This window comes from Balaenoptera ricei, chromosome 18, assembly GCF_028023285.1.
Source record: "Balaenoptera ricei isolate mBalRic1 chromosome 18, mBalRic1.hap2, whole genome shotgun sequence".
Lineage (NCBI taxonomy): Eukaryota > Metazoa > Chordata > Mammalia > Artiodactyla > Balaenopteridae > Balaenoptera > Balaenoptera ricei.
In genome coordinates, this window is record NC_082656.1 from 80,520,290 (window position 1) to 80,542,334 (window position 22,045).

At 37.8% G+C, this 22,045-nt stretch overlaps 1 protein-coding gene across 2 annotated transcripts in view; it reads left to right on the forward strand.

The window, feature by feature from the left end:
• MYO16 (myosin XVI) overlaps positions 1 to 22,045 on the forward strand; it is a 554,921-nt gene that overhangs the window by 287,545 nt on the left and 245,331 nt on the right. For both annotated transcript variants that reach the window (XM_059902572.1, XM_059902571.1), the window contains exons 12-15: positions 1,599 to 1,664; positions 8,063 to 8,190; positions 12,957 to 13,062; positions 18,717 to 18,834. In XM_059902572.1, coding sequence (XP_059758555.1) covers positions 1,599 to 1,664; positions 8,063 to 8,190; positions 12,957 to 13,062; positions 18,717 to 18,834 — 418 coding nt within the window. The remainder of the gene's footprint in view (positions 1 to 1,598; positions 1,665 to 8,062; positions 8,191 to 12,956; positions 13,063 to 18,716; positions 18,835 to 22,045) is intronic.

The following is a 22,045-nucleotide window of genomic DNA, read 5'->3' on the forward strand; positions in this document are numbered from 1 at the left end:
TCTGTGCGAGGGCTTTCTCTGGTTGTGGCAAGTGGGGGCCACTCTTATCGCGGTGCGCGGGCCTCTCACTATTGCGACCTCTCTTGTTGCGGAGCACAGGCTCCAGACGCGCAGGCTCAGTAATTGTGGCTCAAGGGCCCAGCTGCTCCACGGCACATGGGATCTTCCCAGACCAGGGCTCGAACCCGTGTCCCCTGCACTGGCAGGCAGATTCTCAACCACTGCGCCACCAGGGAAGCCCTAATTTCTGCTCTTATATTGGCTATTTAATTCTGCATAATTTTATGTAATTTGATGAGCTCCTTGAAATGGATACTTAGATCATGATCTGCCTTTCTTCTTTTCTAACATATACATTTCAGGCAATAATTTTCATACCAAGTATACCTTTAGTAGCATCTCACATGTTACAATATGTCATAATCAAAATATTTTCTCATTTGCATTATGATTTCTTTTCTGGCTCATAGGTTATTTGCAGATGTATAAGTTCCATTTGGTGATTTTCTAGGTATCCATTATTAATTTCTATCCTAATTCTCCCATGATCAGAGAACATACTCTATGTGACTCAAACTCTTTGAATATAATGAAACAGGTCGGTGTTCAGTTTAAAAGAATGTATATTGTACGGTTCTTGGTAATAGTGTTCTATATGAGTCAGTTAGTCAGCTTGGTAATTATTTATTTCAAACTTTTGTCTGTTTGTTCCATTAGTTACTAAGAAAAAATTGTTAAGATTCCCCACTATCACTGTGAGTTCATGTTTCTCTCCTTATAGTTTTATGCTAGATTTTAGTCTCATAGAATTTTAGAATTGCTATACCTTCCTGATTTATCATTTTATTATTGTGAAATGTCCCTTTTTATCACTGGTACTGCTTCCTACCTTAAAGTCTATTTTCTATGAATTGAATATTGCTAAACCACCTTTCTTGCAGTTACTACTGTTTGCATGTGTATCTTGCTTCATCCTTTAACATTCAAGTTTTCTTAGTCTTTATATTTGAGTTAGCATTTTAATCCAGTTCATAATCTTTGTCATTTAATTATTTAGTAGTTTACATTTGACATAATTACTGATGTATTTGGGTTTAAATCTAACATTTTATTATTTGGTTTTTATTTGGTCCATCTGTTCTTTATGCCTTTATATCTCATTACTTGTCTTTTTAAAATTAAAATTATTTTTATTTGCTTTTTGTGCTTTACTAACTTTTCTGTTATACATTTTATTATTATTCTTATGCAGCAACATAGAATTCATACCCCATTCACTCCCTACATTCTATTTGGCCATGTGTTTTAATTTTGTATGTTTTTATTCAACTGGTGATTATAAAACCCCTTTAAAATAAGAAATTCTTAGAATTCAGTCATTTCACTTGTTATGTGTTCAATGGAACAAGTCTATTGGTTTAATTTTATTTGAATTTTCTATTTATTTACAAACTGTTAAAAGAATTCACAAAATGGTAAAGTGTGATTTTTACTTATTCTCTATATTTTGCTCAGTGATTTTAAAATTATATAATTTTTAACTTTAAAGGTGCTATTTATATGGTCCAATAACTATTTATATCCTTTCCTTTTAACAGACTTTTATTGGGGACATCCTCCTGCTTGTTAATCCATTCAAGGAGATTCCAATTTATTCCACCATGGTGAGTATAAAATTTAAAATATCATTTAATAATGCAGAGTAACACTCACTAGACATGCCTATTTGTATCAAATGATTAAGAAGAAAAAACCAAAACAGTAAGTAAAATCAGGCTTCTCAGAAAATCCTACACTGAATGGTTAGATAATAGTGACTTTAATTTCTTCTGAGAAAATATTGACAAGGAATGTTATTTTGTCAAAAGATTTCTTTGCATTTATAATGTGTAATTCTTATGATTGTAGTCACTAGACAGACGTCTAAAATCAAATGTTATATTAACTCTATTTCCCATGTATTTTTGATTAATTCAAGGTCAGTTGGTTTAGAGTTCTTTGAACATCATGACCGCTTTCAGAAGAGTATTATGATGTTAAAGCAATGGAATAAGAAAGGATGATACTGCATTTATACATTTTTCTAAAAGACTTTCCAGCTTTAATCATGACACTCAAAATTAAAAGAGAAATTGCTTTTGGAAAATCATTCCAGGCAACTGAAAACACAGTATGATCTTTGCCTAGTATTTTTGGATCAAACATACTGTCATGGGAGCTCTCTATGTTTTGTGCAGCCACAAGGCTGCTTCCAGTATGAAACAGAATCCCTAATAAGGAGCAGGAGATGAAAGGAGGAGACGTGTGTTCTTGAAGCAGGGACACACTCGTAGATGCCGGAGGGGGGAAGGGGGTAGGCGAGAGAAAGAGAGAGGAAGAGAGAAAGAGATTACTCTCTCTAAACTCCCGAGGAAGCTGCTAAGAATTATTACAGAAATGCTTCCCGGGTACGAGAGGACCTCTCACTACCCCACCTTCCACTCTTCTTACCCAAAGTCAATTCCACCGTTGCTTTAAAACTGCCTTGGAACTTGCCCACCCTCCTCCTTCCCCCCTTTCCTACCCCAGCCTCATCCCTGGGCTGTCTGAGTGTGTGTGGAAGCATGACCGACGAGGGCAAAAGGAATTACAGGTACCCATAATCATCTTGGGAGTTCTGTCATAGGAGAAGGTGCAGGAAAAGGAGGGGAAGGAGGAGGAGGGGGAGGAAGAAGAGGAGGAGAAGGGGGAGGGGAGGTAACAATGACAGGGAAGATGGCGCCATTCAAGAACCAAGCCTACGGCATTGGCAAAGCAGTATTCAGAAAACCGACGCACAGGTGAACGTCTGAGAGTAAATGCTTGAGCAGTGAATCTGCATCGGCTTCTCACACTCAGTATCAGACTTTTCTCGGATGCTTCTCGCCATAACCTTTACTATGGAGTTCACAAAGCAAAGATAGATCACCTTGAAATCTCAGTGTGCAAAAGGATGACACATTCAGGATAAGTACCCGGGGGTGACTTCTCAAGGTTGTATTTTTGACTACACACAGTACAAAACAGATCAGTCATCCTGAATCCTCGAATTATAGGTGAGATTAAGCTCCTCCAAAGTGTAACACGGCACCTAGTGTGGGATGCCAGGCCTAGGGCTTCCTTTGCTTTCACATTCCATTGACTTTCAGATGCTGCTGGACTCCTGATGTTCCCATGGCCAGGCATGTCGGGATTTGGCAAGTAGCTAGGGTGGCTGGGCTTCTTAGCCAGGGAAAGAGAACTCTACCGGGTTTAGTATAGGGTTTAGCACACGGCAGGCCTGCTGCAAAGGGCTTTACATATGCTACCACATGTAATCCCAAAAGGGACCCAATCAGTGTAAGTGTTACCATTCCCTCTTTGCAGATGGATAAACTGAGACTTCAGGAGATTAACTAGGCTTTCTAAAGTTTTCTCATGAGTGGAAGAGACAATTTAAATCCAGGTCATGTAGCCCCAGAGCAGATGCAGGACAGACTACTCTCAGGGACCCAAATGCTGAGCCCAGAGACATATAATTAGTCATTATATGTGACTGTTCGTATAAAACAAACTTTTTTTTTCGGAGTATGTCATCTATATATAGGTATAAGATAATGAGTGGGAAATCCAATCAGGCAAGTGGAGTGACATGTTCAGACTCTGGTGTGAAAGCAGCAGCCACGCCCCGTCAAGCCCTTGGCATCAGGTTCCACAGATTACCAGGACCCTGATGTCAGGGGCCCGTGAATGGCCCTCGCATAAGCTACAGACTGCATGGTTGGCTTCAGAAATCAGAGCGTGGCAGCATCCTGCAATCTTCTGGATGTTTATTGACAGGTATCGTGCACAGTGGAAAATAGGAAGGAATTGATCCATAAAGAAGGACCTTATTTATATGGGATCACAGAGTCCAGCTAGACTCTAGAGACTAGAGATAAGACTAGAGATAACCCGAATGAAGCTTATGTGATGCCATCTCAATTGTGAAAGAGCACTTAAAATGTCCACGGACCAAAATCCTCTTGTTCCCAAATGATACAGACATGGAGAGAATAAGGTGAAATGGAGAGAGATGGCCTGTGGGAAAGGAAGGGTCTGACCCTGACAATATTTTCTGGACCAAATGAGAACATGCAATAGTATTAGTAATGATCATGGTAACCAATGTAAAGTCGGTGGTTTGTCAATCACTCAGAAAACTAGAACGGCTTGGTGAAAACCTTCAAGGTTCAATATAAATAAGTGGAAAATGCTATTCTATTAAAATTATTATTTCATATTTACATTACTTCTTAAGTGTAGAATTAGCATCAAGCAAAGTATTACCAGGTGGTAGCAATGGAGTATTCTACAATACAAACTCTAACATCGCATGAAAAGAAGAAGATTTACAAGAAAAGGGAACTGAAAAAAGTTATTGGTTTGATTATCATGAAAAAACTTCGGACACTCACGATTCTTTACCACATCTAATGTGTAGTGAAACTTAGCCTAAGGAGAATACCTAACTCCAAATAGGTTTGAAGAAACACAGCATGAATGTGAGATGAACCCCATGTACACGTACATTCAGGCATGCTCCTGGGTCTCTTGGGTCTCACTTTGTTGATAACATCTAACGAAATCCTTACTAGGACTTTACAAAAACAAATGGAGTTTAAAAGCATTTTGTCAAAATTAGGTTAGATCCAGGTTGGACTTGGGGAGAAAGTGAAATAGTGTTAGTGCAAGTTTAAAAAAAACCAAACAAACCCAAAACAGAAATTTATCCTGCAAGAAAACAAAGGTGGGCTAAACCTTCCTACCTGGCTTATGAATTATCATGTAGACGTCACTATCATTCAAATATCTTTTATATTTATTTTAAATTCTGGAATAATTCAAAATGCAACAAGTTCAAGTATAATAGACAATTGTGTGCCCACCCCCCATACATGTCTCGTATCTCTTAAAAAATTTAAAATAAAAAGTGCCATCTTTTTTCACATGCACTCCTGAGGTTGGGATGCAGCTTTAAAGATGTGATACCAAGACATTGTGTGCTAGTTTAATTGTAATGTTATTTTCTGGGTGGTACAGAAAATAAAGGCATGTTTCAATTACATGGTGTCTGAGATTAAGTGACACTGTGTGATGTCAGCACAGACTGAGTTCCACTTCAGCCTGTTCCTTTTCACAAAAGATGACAATCACTATCCCAAAGTTACCCTTTTTTTTTTTAATGTACTGTTCTTTATTATCCATTAATAGATTTTTTTAACATCTTTATTGGAGTATAATTGCTTTACAATGGTGTGTTAGTTTCTGCTTTATAACAAAGTGAATCAACTATACATATACATCACCGAAGTTATCCTTTTATCCAGTCTTCTGTCTGTTCATTCTGTATACATGCACAAATATATGCAATAAAAACTGCATATGCCATTATTTTCTGTTTTAATTTACTCAGAGAATATACTAACTATATTCTTTTACAACAAAAATCGTCATTAATCATTATGCTTTCAAAAATTTTCCATGATAAAAGGTTCGGGTCTAGTTAATTCATTCTAAATAACCTATAGTGTTTTATTGTTTTAATACACAATTATTTATATTTATTCATTAATCCCTATTGTAGAATTGCTTTCTTGTTTTCTGCTCTTACAGAGAGTGCTGAGGATTGTTTTGTATGTAGTTCTTGGTTCATGTTTGAGAATTTCTACAGAGAGATCGCTAGTCAAACCTACCTCAAGTTTAGAAGTTACTGCCAAATTACACGTAGAATTTCTTAGAACAACACTCAGTATTACACATGTGTTTTTCAGCCCTAGAGAAAACTTCCGTTTTGAAGTCAAGCTCCACCACTAACTTGCCATGTGACCTTGGACATGTCACTAATTTTTCTTTGCATCAGTTTCCTCATCTGTAAACAGGAAGATCATCCTCATATCCAAGTCTCAGGGTTCTAGGAGAATTGGATGAGTGAGTGTAAAATGCTGAGAAAAGCAGCAAGCATATAGCAAGTGAGGCCATCGTCATCATTATTAAGCTATTATTGATAAAGTTACCAATAGTTCATGTGTACTATATCACCTTATTGTTTGAAATAGCATTTCCTTGGTTACGAAGAGAGTTGTTTTTTCATCTTTTCTCGCATGTATCGGCCTTTCCTTTCCGCTTACATTCTTTGCCCAATTTTCTATTTTGTTTCCAGTTTTTCTTATTGATTTGTGAGAGTCATTTATAAAATGCTGATAATTTATTGATTGTATGCCCAGCTTACTTTCCTCTCTGTCTTCGCCTGAGTTTTTTTTATTATTATATGTTTGCTGTTTGTGGTTGAACAGGAGTTGTTAGCTATAATGTTGTAGGATTTTTCCCAAAAAAATTTGTGTTTTTGACCCCTCTTCCCTTACTCCCAAATCATAAGAGTACTGTTTTTACATACTTTTCTAAATGTGTTAATCTTTGCTGTTCATATTTGGAACTTAAATTCAGTTGGAATTTAGTTTTACACGTGGCATGAGATAGTGATGTTTGTTTCCTTTACGAATAATCAATTTTCTTGACAGCTTCCTTTAAGGATAAGTGACACAGCCCTGCGGCCCCCAAATCTCACCGTGTGGGCCTGAGTTGAGTTCTGTAGTCTGTTCCAGCGGTTCCTTTTTCTCTCTCTGCACCAGAACTGCAATGTTTAATGACTTAGGCTTTTGATGTTTTTATTGGGATATAATGCATACAGGAAAGTGCTCATCTCTGAGTGTACTTGTCCACGAGCACTAGAGGTAGAACATTCCCAGCCTCCAGAGCCCACACTTGCTCTTTCCAATCACTAACCCTTTGCCCAAAGTACTGCCATGCTGACTTCTAACAGCATACATAGATTGGTTTCACCTGGTTTTTTTTTTTTTTGCTCTCTGTAAATGGGATCTCATAGTATGTTCTCATATGTATCTGATAGATTCCATTCAACATTATATTTGTGAGAGTCATCCACTTTTTTCTTGTAGCTGTAGATCATTGATTCTACTTTAAAAAATTATTTCCCCTATAATTTGAAATAATTTTACACTTATGGAAAAATTTCAAATAATGAGTACAAACAACTTATTTCCTTCAACCATTTTAAAATAATTTGCTGGCATGTTGTCCCATCAACCTTGAGTACATGTACTGTGTATTTACTAAAAACAACGCCATTTTCCTATGTAACCTCCATACAATCATCAAAATTGGGAAATTAGAGCTGTTACCATTTAATCAGGAGGCTTCATTCAAGTCTTTTCCGTTGTCTCAGTGATGCCCAAACAACCAAAGATCCAGTCCACCATCACAGGGTGCGCTGACCACTGGGCGCTTTAATTTCTTTCAATTTGGAACAGTCCCTCAATCTACTCTTGAACTTTCCAACCTTGACATCTTTGAAGATACAAGCCAGTTATTTTGCAGAATAAAAATTAAGTTTGTCTGATATTTCTTCATGACTCAGAAGTCCTCCTATCATTTAGTTTTGATTCTAATATAATGCAATTCACTCGAAACTCGAAAGGACTAAGAATACTAGCACTGAATCACCGTGGCAATCATTAAAAATCACCGTTGCACTGAAGTCAAGTTCATTTTGTCTTTTTTCCTAGAAATTTGTAAATTTGTATGTTTCAGATGCAACTGCTTTCTTTTCAAATTAAATATCCTCATAACCATCTTATGGTGCTGAAATTAAATGTTGCTGAGAGAAATTGCATTTGATATAAATTGCCCCCGTTTCAGCTTACTTCATGGATAGCTATTGAACTGGATTTTGGGGAGTTGCTCTTTTTGAAGACAGCCAAGTGATTTAAAGCCTGCAAACCAAATAATGAAGGCTCAGATGTATGTCGCCGTTTTGTCATTACGGATGCTTAAAATGTGCTGAGAAGGGCAGCATGGTGCAAATGGTTTGTGTTTACAAGTGAGACTCAGAATTAGAGGTTTATATGCTTCTGTGCATGGGAAATCTGTCAACTGCGTCGTGAGGTTAAAGGATCCTGAGCCCTCTTCACGGAGACTCCTGCCTGTGTGCCGCCCTGTTTTCCAGGTCTCCCAGCTGTACCTGGGCAGCGCGGGACAGCCCTGTCCCTCTCTGCCACCGCACATTTTCTCCTGTGCGGAGAGAGCCTTCCACCAGCTTTTCCAGGAGCGGAGACCTCAGTGCTTCATCCTCAGGTGAGCCTGCCCCTCTCCCCAGCTCCAGGCTCAGCTCTGCCCTGGGGGCTGGGCGGTAAGACCGTCCTCATTTCTTCCGGTTTACGTTTATTTACTCCCTCACCCGTTTGTGGTCCACTAAGTGTGCAGTGAGTACACTTGACTCGTTACGAAGGAGAAACACCTTTGTTATTAGAAATGGCCCTGAGTGTAGCTGAATCGATATCAACAAACGGAGCCCGAAACTCATTCCAGCCATTCAACATTATGTTTGTGAGAGTCATCCAATTTTTTCTTCATTTTGAAGATTTACAGCTTAGAACCAGTGTCTTGCTTTCAAACCTTAGAAAACATGGGAAAGAGAGGCACCCGATACTAGTACCACCCTTCTCCAAAATGTGGTGCTGAGCAAAATACCATGCAAGACCTTGCAGATGTGGGATTTCCCACCCGCTTCTAGGTATTTATACCTTTGCTCATATGTCAACAAAATTATACACTCAAAGTAATTTTTTAATGAAATGCAATGGTAATATTAGCTCATAAATACCAAGAAGCTCAGGAGGGAGCATTTAGATTGGAGCAAAAATTCTTCACGTCAGAAAGAAGTGTACCACAAGAAGTAGGGATGAAATGTGATTATATATTGATAGAGGAATAAAGAAATATTTAGGTATTAAAATAAGATCTGCGTTGAGAATTATGTTTTATATCAGACCACACTGCCACAAGAGGGAGACTTTCATAAATACCCCTGGCTTTGCATAGTTTTCAACAGTAGTGTTGGTTGAAAACTGAATGTGTGAATAAAGCTTTGCACAACCTGAGTCAAAGTGAGATAAAAGAGTAACGATGGAAACCTGGAAAGAACCCAAATAATATTTAAATATTTAAATAAGCACTTCTTTATATACTTTTACGTTGTTAATTTAATCAAAAATTCCATGGAGGGTCACATCGATGGGTTGCAAACTTTAGTGTTCTGGTTTTCAAAATAGTGTGCAAATGGTTGTTTTTACACCTGTTCTGAAGTGTCCCCTGGGGTGGGGTGGGGGACCCAGGCACTCTTGAATCAAGCACCTCTGCTTTCATCTGCTTTATCTGTTGGGTTTCCTGGTCTCACTTAGACAAAAAGAGAAACACTTTTTAAAAATCATGAGATGGTGGGGAGTGTGTAATAGTGTTGACGATAATAACAACTCATATTTATTGAGAACCTACTAAGTGCCAGACCCTCCTCTAGGTGCTTTCCATGTATCATCTTATTCATTGCTTTAGTAACCTTGTAGGATAGGTATCATCACTGTTATTATTATTATTGTCATTTTATGTATCAGGTGCTGAGTATTAGAGGGTTAGCTAATTAGTCCAGGGTCTCCCAACTAGTAAATAGGTAGCGTAGCTGGGATGTGAGCACAATAGTCTGGCTTCTGAGCCCGAGTGAAGGTTATCCACACTCACAGCCAGACTCTAGAGCGTGGCTCGCCCAGTGCCGCTAACCTAAGGAGGCTTGCAGAGGTCCCCCCCAAACTCACCTAAAATGATGGTTACAAATCCACGGACTTAACGAAATTCTCATTGAATCCACTTAATCCTTGTCAAAGACTTTGGACCTTAGCGAAGCTATGAGGGGCCAGTGAATCCATATCCTTTGGGAACCTACCGATTACAGAGTTCACAATGCCTAGCATGTTCTTTCAGTGAAGAAACCTGTTTGTCTTTGTTTCTACGTGTACTTGCTCATGGAATTGTTTTTCTAACAACAGTAAGATTTGTTAATACTCTGCAGAACTAATATTCCTTTGGGGCATTTTTAAAGGCTAATAATGCCATGTTATCAACCACTTATTCTGAAAAAAAGATTTCTTCATCCACGTTTCAAGAAAGGAAGAGCAAATCCATGATCACAAGGACTTATTACTCTAGTCATTGTCTGTCTTCTTTCAGGATTGGTGTTTGCATGTAGCTTCTCAACCTCCTTGATTGTCTTGACTACGATAGGCTTTCTGCATTTATACTAATACATTAAAATGAGTAAATTTAGAATTCAACTAAATACTTTGTGTAAAGATCATTTACAGAGTGTCTATTATGTCCCATAATTAGCATTTACAAAGAATAATTGAAGATTTGGAGATCAAAATTCAAATATTCCTGGAGTAGATGATTTACAGTACCAGGCCAGAGGATTTTTAATTTGATTTTCAAATTTTAATTTTATTTCTCATTTTCTTCATAATTATGGGCTCCAGTAGCACACTAGGCTTCATCCTAAGGAATAGTTTTTAACAATTTTTAGATCTTTGTCCTGGGCTAGAACTGGGAGTTTGGAGCCCACCAAGATCTGCCTTTCCTTTAATTTTCTGAAGGCCTTGATAGATGGTTTTAATTAATTGTTTGAGCATGTACGACAAATATCCATTATCCTAACAGTATGCTGAGCAAACCTAAATGAATGTTTTATGCTGAATGTGCGACTAACTTGTGAAATAAGCAACATAGGGCCTGCTTCTGTCATGTACAGATTTAGCAGACAAGGCTGTTCAAATAAGCTTCAAATTTTGTATGGGTCCATGACCAATCAGCGCCGCCCCAAATCTTTGGTCAATGTCTGGTTTAATCATAGACGTGGATTTTCAGATCAAGGAATGTTTCTTGAACACGTTGAACTAGAATTTTTAGTTTCAACTTGATATGCTATGAAGCCAAGATTATTATATCCATTTTTTCTTTTTTCTAAAATTTCTTTGTATTTTACTCGAAGTGAAATGTGGTGATCGTTTTGGGATTTTATGAGATGGCTAAAAAGGCATGTGATTCTAGCTAGCCGAGAGAGTTGATCATTTTCCCTACATGTGGTCACAGGGTGAGGGCAATGGTGGGGAGAAGGAAAAGGGACTCACGTGACCACTGGGTCAGCCCCACGGCCTCCCAGGCTCTGTGTCTCCAGATCCGCAGGGACTCTAGACCCGCCCCTATTTCGACTTGCTCAGTAGATGCTCAGGGAGTCTTGGTTGAGTGTTTAACGTTGGATAAGCACTGCCTTCTACGCTGCCCCTTCTCCAAGAATGAGCTCAATTACCACCTCACCCAGAAGTCTTCCCTGGCTTCTTCCAAGAGATGTACCTGCCCCTTCGCCCATGGGCTCGTTGCTAGCTGTGCCCACCTGTTATAATTATACCTCAATTATGTACCTACTCCTTCCTCGAGAGTATCCCCAGCCCGTGGTGCAGGAAGTGGTATCTTTTCACCTCTTTTACCCTGAAGACTAACAGACGCCAGCACGTAGTAGGCCCTTAGTAAGTCTCATTTGAAGGAACAGGCAATATTTGAAAAAGGAAAATGGTATTTTCAAGACTGATCCCTGAGTGAATGCAAGCAAAATCTCTCTAAAAACGAGACGCCTGAGACATCAAGTTATGTTGCTGGGTAATAGAATTTTTTAACAGGGAATATAATTGTAGACATTAAATTTCCATCATGAAAGATTTAGATTGTTTCTGCTCTGCAATTAGAAGGTTAAAAGGAAAGGTCTTTGAACCCAGAAAATGAGCTCTTTAGTATCTTGCGCAGGTCACCGTCACCTGCTCCCCTGAGGCTGCTAAGCTGGTCGCTCTAAAAGTGGTTAAAATGTTTATGGTCACAGATGACGGGAGTAGACGTTTTATTAACAAGTTGAGACGTGAATAAGAGAATTAAGCGTCAGTTTCTTTCCTGGCAAACACCCTTTAATCAAATTCATTAGAACAAATGCTCAAGGGAGAAACCTGAGAAAGCCCTAGCAAAAGAGCTTTATATGTATTTTCAACTTTTGGCTATCGATGAATAAACACCGTTTTCACGAGTATTCCATCTAGATGCAGTAAAAGCTTTATTTCATATCGGACCACGTTGGTTTAGTAATTATTGTATTGGAGTTTTATGTTAACCCTATACTGCCTAGTCTCAGGAATATAATACAATCATTATTTATAGGAATTATGTCACTTATGAAGTATGCCTGGGAAATACCAAAAGCATTGTCCTTGTACAGGACATATTTGGCTGGTGCTTGTTCCTAGATTAAAGGAAAATGGAAAACATGAAATGTCAGAACTGACAGCAACCTCAAGATGAAACAGGCCATTTTCGGATCTGCTAAGCACCAGGCACTGACCTACCCGGTCACTCCCCCATCTCACCGGCTTAGTTTTAGGAGCTGCGTGCTTGATGTTCACCTTGAAGGAAAGAGGAGGAAAGCTGAGAAGGACTGAATGACTCTTCCAAGGAAGATGTAATGTCTTTCCTGGAGGACTCAAAGATTTAACCAGGCCAGACGTGTGGCCCTACCAGATACGCATCTCAACTGTAGGGGACCGACACCTGGCGGCCACCTCACTCACCTGCACTCACGAAGCTGAGGACAGGCGGCAGTGTCTTTCTTTTCAGCCTAAGGCCTTTCTACTATAATTTACCCACATCATGTGGTTCTACTCTGTAAGATATCTGGGAGCAAAAGTGGCATCCTATTCATTTATAGTCCCGGCATTGAAAACATGGTATTGTATGTACACAGGTACACACACAGAGGCACACAAACATACACACACACACATTTATTTATTGTGCATATAGTACAGCAAAGGAGTGAATCACATGGAAGTGTTAATTGATACCATCATCTCATTAAAAGTCGCTAGGTCATTTCCTTACCTTCTTTGTGCCTAAGAATTATCTCTGGTTATTTAATTTTTTTATTACGTTCTCCAAAACCGTAAACTTGTGTTCTTTTTTCTATTTTATTTTAGTGGAGAAAGAGGATCTGGGAAGTCTGAAGCCAGCAAACAAATAATGAGGCACCTCGCCTGTAGGTCGGGTTCCAGCAGGTCTATATTCGATTCCAAATTTAAACATGTAAGTCTCTTGCTTGGGTTAGAAACTATGGAGAAGCAAGAAAAATGCAGTTTACAAATAAAGGGGGCATCTTAATAGGCCATAAGTTTAAGCATAAGTTGACCAAAATTTGTGGAAAGAAAGAAAAAAAGACCGGTGCAAATGAATATTGTTCACGTCAAGGTTTATTTTCTTGTATATATTTTAAAATATTGTGAACATCATACTCTTTTTGTATTTGCTCTGAACAGTTGGATTGAAAATAGGTAATACAGTTAGAGTCTGTCGTTGTTTACATAGAAAGTGACACTTTGGTGGGATTGGCCAGATAAGCAACTTTTGTGGGGGGATTACTGAGAGATGATAATGAAGTTTCAGTGTATGTAAAAGAACTGGTAATAGTGAACTTTGATGACATTAATAGGCTGGTGATAAACCTTCAACCCCAAAATTGATATTTTGACATATAACATTGTATTAGTTTTAGGTATACAACATAATGATTTGATATTTGCATATATTGCAGAATGATCACCCCACAATAAATTTAGTTAACATCCATCACCACACATAGTTACAAATTTTTTTTTCTTGTGATGATAACTTTTAAGATCTAGTCTCTTAACAACTTTCAAATATACAATACACTATTATTAACTGTAGTCACCATGCAGTGCATTACATCTCCAGGACTTACTTATCTTATAACTGGAAGTTTGTACCTTTTGACTCCCTTCACCCAAATTAAGACTGATTTTAAATTATATGCGGTAACATTTGCTTTTATATGAAGACACCTTATCCTGCTACTTCATAGACCTAAAATACTGTCAGGATTGAATGAGGAACCACAAAGCCCTATTAGCAGCTAAGGGAAAGGTCAAATTTCACACGATAAAACTCAGACATTTGACTCAAGGAGACACCTGCAAGTTTTGTTAACAGGTGTTTTCCAGGCCACAGCGGATTAGAAGGAGAAACTCTCTTTTCAATTTTTCTCTTTACAAAGAATGTATGATAAATCAACTCTACAATGCATCTATGGTATTGTATGTGTTCATTAATGACTTTAATTCATAACCGTTTATTAAACTCGAGCTATATATTGGGCATGTGCATAATTCTACAGCACAGCTCAAAGTAATTTAACATTTTGGGACAACTTGGGAAAAGTAGTGTAAACTTTTTGTTCAGATATTGTAATATGCTTACTAATGACACTTAAGAATTAGAGAATCTATAAAGCAATGTGGTTTTAAAGTAGACTCAGGTTACCTAATAAAATAACAAGATCTACTGGCTTAATTGTAATGATAAGAAACCATAGTCTCTATGTAAATTACAGACTAAAGCACTCATTTATTAAAACAATGCTTTGAGAAAGAGCAGAGTGTAACTTCTAAAATGCATTCTAGATTACTTTATGTAAATGGGATTACTTTATGTAAATTGGCTTTATGTAGTGAATACATTCTAAGCTGCATTTTTTTGGATAAGATAGATATAACTCTTCCAAATCAATTAGCATCTGGGAATCCATATTATAATGTCAATGCAAATTTCAAGTGAAACTATTTCTAATTCATTTGTTCACTTTACTCCTTTCTCATGGGAAATTAAGGGTGTCATAAATAAGTGATTTCCAGTCTTAGGTTTGAGTATGGCTTAAACTTCATGTCCATCATGCTTTTTTTGGTCTCCCTTTAAATAATCATCCACATGCATTTATTCAGTGTACAAGACATTCTTGAAAATTACCCAGCCATAGTTTTTGCCCAGCATCCGAGTGTGTGTGTTGTGCGGTAATAAAATGCAAGCATTGGAAAAAGTTATGAACTGACTGTAAATCATTATAACATCACAGGTGTTCACTGAAATTATGTCTGTTTAAGAGATGGGCCAGTACTTTCTGCATGAAAGAAAAATTGTATTTAGGAGGTGAGTAGAAAAGAATATCCTTGATACACAGAGCAATGTAGTAGAAGGCTTTATGTTCAGTGCAAGATGAGGAGAAGGTTCGTTAGGTGGCCTTGAAAGGAGAGGAGCGAGTGAGCAGATTAGATGGTGGAACAGCCCTTGGAGGTACCACAGGGCAGACACGTGCAAGATGCTGCCCCGAGGGGCCACGTGCAAGGCAAACAGGCACATGGTATCTTCCACTGGGAGATACTGGTTGAGTCTGGACCAAATCATTTTGCCCTACATCTTAGCATAATGTGAGAGAAAAACAGTCATTGAAGGTCATGCTGATCAGCAGTTTCCAAAGAATAAATAGTAGAAGAACGGTAGCAACATAACAGGAAGATGGTCTTCAGCACAGAATCGTGGAGAAACTGAGGCGTAGAGAACACTTTCCTTGTGGTTTACATCGATGGCAGAATTAAAGATTTATAATTCAAGGTTATTATCCGGAGCTGGGTTGGGGGGAAACACAAAAGGAAGGGGTTTGGGAGGAAGCTGGCCACTTCTAAGTTCCAGGCTGTCACGGTGAGCAGTGCTCTCTGCAGAGGGTACAGAGAGGGGGAGAAGGAGATTTAACTGGTATCTGAAGGTGAGCTCCAGAGGTGGTTTTTGGTCATTTTATGCAGGTAATACACATATTTTTAAACGACGCACAGCTGTAACATTTCTGGATTTTAATCTTGTACTTCAATTGTCCCGTCTTGAAAGTCTACATAGGTTTACATTCTGCCTTTGCGATGGGCTTCAGAGTGAGCTTTACCCCCTGGGCAGATGGGTTTGAATCCTATCACTGTAGATATTGCTTTTGTTTCCCTGGACAATTTCAAGACAGCTGAGTTGAGTTAAGAGGGTGGTTGTTTCTAGTCCCTGTATTTGAATTTCAAACTGTGGAAGCAGGGACTTTCCATGGCAGTAGGTTTATTGGAACATAAAAGTCATGTTTTGGGAAAAAACACAATTGCCTGGGACTTTTCACTAATTCTGGCCCAAATGAGTTTCAACTTGAAGACATTCAGTTCCATTTAAATTACTTAAATAAATATTTATTGAGCAACTGCTTTCACAGAGAGTGATGGGGTCACCTTGATTAAGCCCTTATTTTTTATTGAGGAGGCTACAAGTTTTTACTTTGAGAAAATCCAGCTGACTAACTACTACCGGGATAATAGTGCGTAACTTTTAGTGGCAGAACTATGAAAATTTTATAGAAAAAAATTCCAATGTAAAATAGGAACAAATCATGCCAATAAAATTTGAAACAGTAAATACTGAGGAAATGTATACTTACTTCCCTTTGCCTATATTTTTATTTAAAGTTTTATTATGGCACAATATTCTTATTATTTTGTTTTAAAGTTGAGCAGCAGAACAGTATTGGTTTTGCATTTTTTCTGTATTTCTCTTAACACATTTGTTTAGTGCCACCTATTGGGCAAATGGATGATTAAAGATTAAAAAACAAAAACAAAAACAAACCTCATTTCAGTTTAATCTTGAATCGTGGACCAGCAGTGCACAATGAAAGAATGCCATGTATTTATATTTGTTCAGTAGTTTTAGGTTTATGCTAATTTTCTGCCTCATATGTCTTTATTGTTATTCAGATACGGTGATTAAACACACCGATTCTGCAAGAGATTGCTCCGGTTTCAATCCCAGCTCCACTATTTATAAGCTCTGAACCTTGGGAAATTTACTTAATCCATCAATTTCCTTTTCTATAAAATGGAGACAGTAGCTGTGAGAATTAAAAGAAGTTATTTATACATATACACGCATATACATTCGTACATATATATGAATGTGTGTGTGCGGTTATATATAATTTATATATAACTTTATATATATAACTTTATATATATATATAGTTCCTGGCACATAGTAAGTAAAGTATAAATGTTTTCTACTATTATTAACAAAAACAAAACTAATCTTTGCTATTTGTTGAATGCTTACCATGTGCCAGGCACCAAGCTGAGCGCTTCATACACCGGACTCTTGATAACCACTGAAGGGGTTATTCTGCTTAGAGTAAAGGAAAGGAGGTTTGGGAATTTATGAAACTTGCTCACGGTGATAGAACTCGTCATTAGCAGAGCTGGAAGTTGGGGGGGGTGGGGCAGAGCACATGCATGGCGCCGTTCATTACCCTGGACTTCCTGTCTGGGCGTGGGTCATTCATTATCTTTTATATTCATTTTCTATTATAATAAGAAATTAGTGTGTTATCAGATACAATGCCAACAAACTAGAAGCCAAAATATTTTAAAATTTTATTTTATTACTTTTTATGAATTTTTAAACAATTGTTTATTGTAATATTGTAAAGGTTTAAAATGTGATATAATTACACTATTAATTTTGCTATATATTTATTTCATATTAAGTTGTTGGAAAAGAAGCAAAACATAGGACCTTCATAAATACTGTTTCAAATTATGTTTCAGAAACATTTCTGCCGTTACTACTATCAATGCACTGTTATGATCTTTAAAATTAGGTTATTGTAAAGAGACCTAAATCATAGGGTTTCTGTAAAGATTCAGTGTTTCTCTCCAAAAGTTCAAACTTCAAAAACAGACGTTTTAATATATTTCACTGTTTCCACAATGTTTAGCACTGTGACTTGTGATTAGAATCAAAGTGTTGTTTTATAATCTTTCAAAATATAAAATACTCCCAGGTGAATTGAATGCCTTAGTAGAGCAGCATCCAGAAAGTTAAAAAATAGCAGCAAACTTTTTTTTTCTAATTTAGAATAAAAGTCTCAAAAAATACTATCATCAGAAATTATAAACCACCACCAAGCATATCAATAAGGTATCATAGTGCCCACCTTGTGGTTGATGCAGGAACTGCATTTAAGATGTCAGTATCTTGAAAGATACAGAAAAGTACCTTTGAACCTTCCAGATTTTCAAACTTTTTGGAGAATTGCTTGGCCATCATCATTATCACAGGCACAATCGATTGTGAGAAAAAAAATGACATTCATCCTATAGTCAATTTTTAAGGAAATATGTGAAGAATTTCAGATGCCAGGGTTGATCTGAGGAGCTATATTAACAGCATTTTAAAGCTGCAAACACCCATCCCTACAAGAGCACCTCGTGATAAGATACACTGGACCCAACAGCTTCATCTAGAATTCTTACTATGGAGCAAAAACAGGGTATGGGAGGGTTATCTAGGGACTCGGGGTGCAAAAGAGTATGTGGCAAAGTAAATACGGGTTCAGAAGAAGGTTACAAACAAATGTTTAAGTGAATTCGTTATTTTTAAAGGAAATTCTGACTATTGCTTATATTAACTCTAATTCCTCCCTCCAAAGCCACAGAAGCACTTCTACTGTTCTATTCAAGTTAAAAAGCCCAAATAGCCTGTGCTGAGTTGTGTGCGTGCATGTGTGTGTGTGTGTGTGTGTGTGTGTGTGTTACACTGAGAGGCTAGTGAAAGGAAGGGAGTCATGTGCTCTATGCATGATTATCTTGTTACGTTGGCTACCATCTGAGAGGGAGGATGGTAGCAGTTTCCATTTGAGAAAAGAATGACCTTAAAATTGCAATATTGCATTGTATGAACAATGGAGAAACTCTTAGCTGAGGGAATATTCCTGTCTCTTTGCTATTATTACCCAATTTTGTTTAAACAGATGCGTAGCTTAATAAATGTTTCCCTTTAAAAAATTAATAAATGTTTCCCTTTTGCTACAGGTCACGAGCATCTTAGAAGCCTTTGGACACGCCAAGACCACTCTTAATGACCTGTCCAGCTGCTTCATAAAGTATTTTGAACTACAGTTCTGTGAGAGGAAAAAACACTTAACTGGAGGTAAGTGTAAAATTAACACAGGAGATCTCTGGAGCTACCAGAAGGGGGCAGAGAAACACCAAGCACCGTGGCAACAGTGACTGGTGTGTGTGCGAGTGTGTGTGTGTGTATGTGTGTGCACACACGCATGTGGGTGTATCAGTGTGCACACCCAAGGTGTCAAGTTATGAGTTCTAAAATTATTGTGAATTGAAAAATATTCTGAAATGCAAGGCGAACCTTTCAAGACAATTTTTGTGTAAACTATATAATATGAAACCAAACCCAAAATAGCTGAAATGAATCACACTTGCTGAACACAGAAACAAACTTAAATATCAAAATAATGTGTAACTTGAGTACATAATTCCTTCTTGCAAGGTACGTTGAAATCTATTTTAAATAAAACTGAATCTGTATTTTAAAATGATTGAATTAAAACAAATCAAAAAATCAAAATGATCACCCAACTAAACCCAAACAGAACTATTTCTTATTTGATTTAAATATTTAATGTGTACTCCATGAAAACCCCCTATTTGAAATTCAACTAATTTAGAATTCACTTGGGATTTTACATCTTTCAAATCAAAACAGATTATCCATGCAAATTAATAACATGAATATAACTGTAGTTAGAATGCCTGAATCTACTTGGAGGAATAGAGTATTTTCAGAAGTTTTGTAACAGCTGTTAGCACACAAACAATTGTAATTGTCTTTGAAAGAGATCAGTTTTATTTGGTGTTTCAAGTTACACTATCTTCCCTTCAGGAAACAAAAGTCACTTTTGACCATAGTTTAGAAACAAATAACCTGTATTTTGCAGTAAGGTATGTCCAAATCCCATTAATACTAAATGAAATTTGGTAAAAAATATGCATAAAAAGAGTCAGAAAAGATAATTTTAGATGTTGATGTTAGAGGCTTAAATTCTGCAGTAGGAAGGCTGTTTTGTTTTGTTTCTCACTCCATGGCTAAGAGCTCTGTTTGAAGATCTACCATTTTAGGAAAACCTCAGAGGAGAAATGTCTTGAGCCTCAAACTCTGGTTTTCACATCTTTGTTTGTAACACCCCAGTGAGACTCTGCCTCCAAGTGGAGGGCACAGCCTGACCCCCTCATTTGTGAGCATAATTTCCCCTGAGCTTTCCGGCACCGAGGGTTGGAGCCATAGCAGCTGGGAGATTCAGGGGTTCCGAAGGTTGCACGTCTGAGCCCCTTGCTACTCCAGGGGGACCCGAAGATAAACAAGGACACTGTGTAATCTGGGAGCTTGTTAGAAATGCAACCTCCTATGCCCCACTGCAGACCTCAGGATTGGGACTTGAACAATTCCTGGCGATTCCCTGGCGATTCAGACAAACGCTGAAGTTTGAGAGGGACGGTTCCAGCCCACCCCAAGTAAAGCCGGATGCTAGGGCTTATGCACAATTGGCTCCGAGGAGATACAGCGTGTTCTTTTTTGGAAAAAATGGCAGAATTTTATTTATTTATTTTTTTGTGGTTGTAAAGTTTATACTTATTTTTTTTTAACTTTTTATTTTATATTGGTGTGCAGTTGATTAACAACTCTGTAACAACCAAATAGGGAAAAGAATTTGAAAAAGACTAGATACATGTATATGTATAACTGAATCACTTTGTTGTACACCTGAAACTGATACAGCTTGTTCTTGATTCAATATTCCCTATACCAAGACGAAGATACGATAAGTGGCTTCTGACGGTCTTATCCGTTCCTCATTTTGTTTACTTTCTTTTCTGGAAAGAATTTAACATGTCCTCCTCAGGAACGTTAATTTGGAAAATAATTGTATGCTGCATAAAAAAAGAAGGCGCAGGCTTACTTGTGGAGCTTTCTGTTAATCATCAGGCAGCCCCACGGAGCTTCAGCATAATCAGACCCACAGACACCTCTCACACGGCCTCTGCAGGCTGCACACTGTGACACGGTGACAATAAATATTCATACAGAGGAGCCTGAGGCGCTTCCAGGTCCTGAGACGCCCTCTGAACTGTTAAAGAGCTGTGAGCGTCATCGTACTGTCCGCCTGGCACGTAACTTCATTTTCAGACGAGGTCACGTGCACAGGTATGGGGGCTTAGGGCTTAGCCATATCTTTTTGTGGGACACAACTCACCCCACGACAGAGAATAAGGAGAGATCTATTGTGTCTGTCTTTACTTTTCAAAATTATTCTCAGTCTAAGAAAACGTATCATCATCACCTCCAAAAACAGGCACTGTTTAAACACTTTAAGAAGCTGTACGTCAATGGGATATTTTTGAATAATTTCATCACTGAGAATCCTTTTCTGAAAGAAAAATTTTAAAAAGGTATTAATTTAAATTACTTTACATGTTTTTTAAAGACAGCTGAGTTCTTCAAATTAGTCCTGTGTAAAAGCCTTCTGAATTTTAAGTGTTCACTAAAATAGTAAACCAAATTGGACTGAGGTTTTTACACCTCAAATTAGGTAAAATATATGTAGGTTACAGGTTGATTTCACGTTTCATGGTAGTCTAGATTTTCTTAAATTATCAGCATGTAAAATAGTTGTAATGAGTTTATTGTACAGGGAATATTATATTACTACTTTTAAGGCTGATAGATGCTATATATTTCCTTTATTGACATTATTGCTTATACTTTTATAATTTAATGCCAACTCCTTGGTCAGGGATGCAACCACCAATTGTAACAAAGAAAATACAAGTCTCAGTTTTATGAAACATCAGCTACAGAAAGTCAGGATTGTTTCTTATTTTGAGGAAATTTTAACTAATAAAGAACATTCTGGGGCTTCCCTGGTGGCGCAGTGGTTGAGAATCTGCCTGCCAAAGCAGGGGACACGGGTTCGAGCCCTGGTCTGGGAAGATCCCACACGCCGCGGAGCAACTAGGCCCGTGAGCCACAATTACTGAGCCTGCGCGTCTGGAGCCTGTGCTCCGCAACAAGAGAGGCCGCGATAGTGAGAGGCCCGCACACCGCGATGAAGAGTGGCCCCCACTTGCCACAACTAGAGGAAGCCCTCGCACAGAAACGAAGACCCAACACAGCCATAAATAAATAAATAAATAAATAAATAAATAAAATTAAAAAAAAAAAAAAAAAAAAAAAAGAACATTCTAACCTGGGCTTTCAGTCCAGGGTTTTTTCCCATCTGATTACTTATTTAACAGTATAATCTTTCCAAGTTCCCCAAGCCCCGGTTTCTAATGTGCTCCCT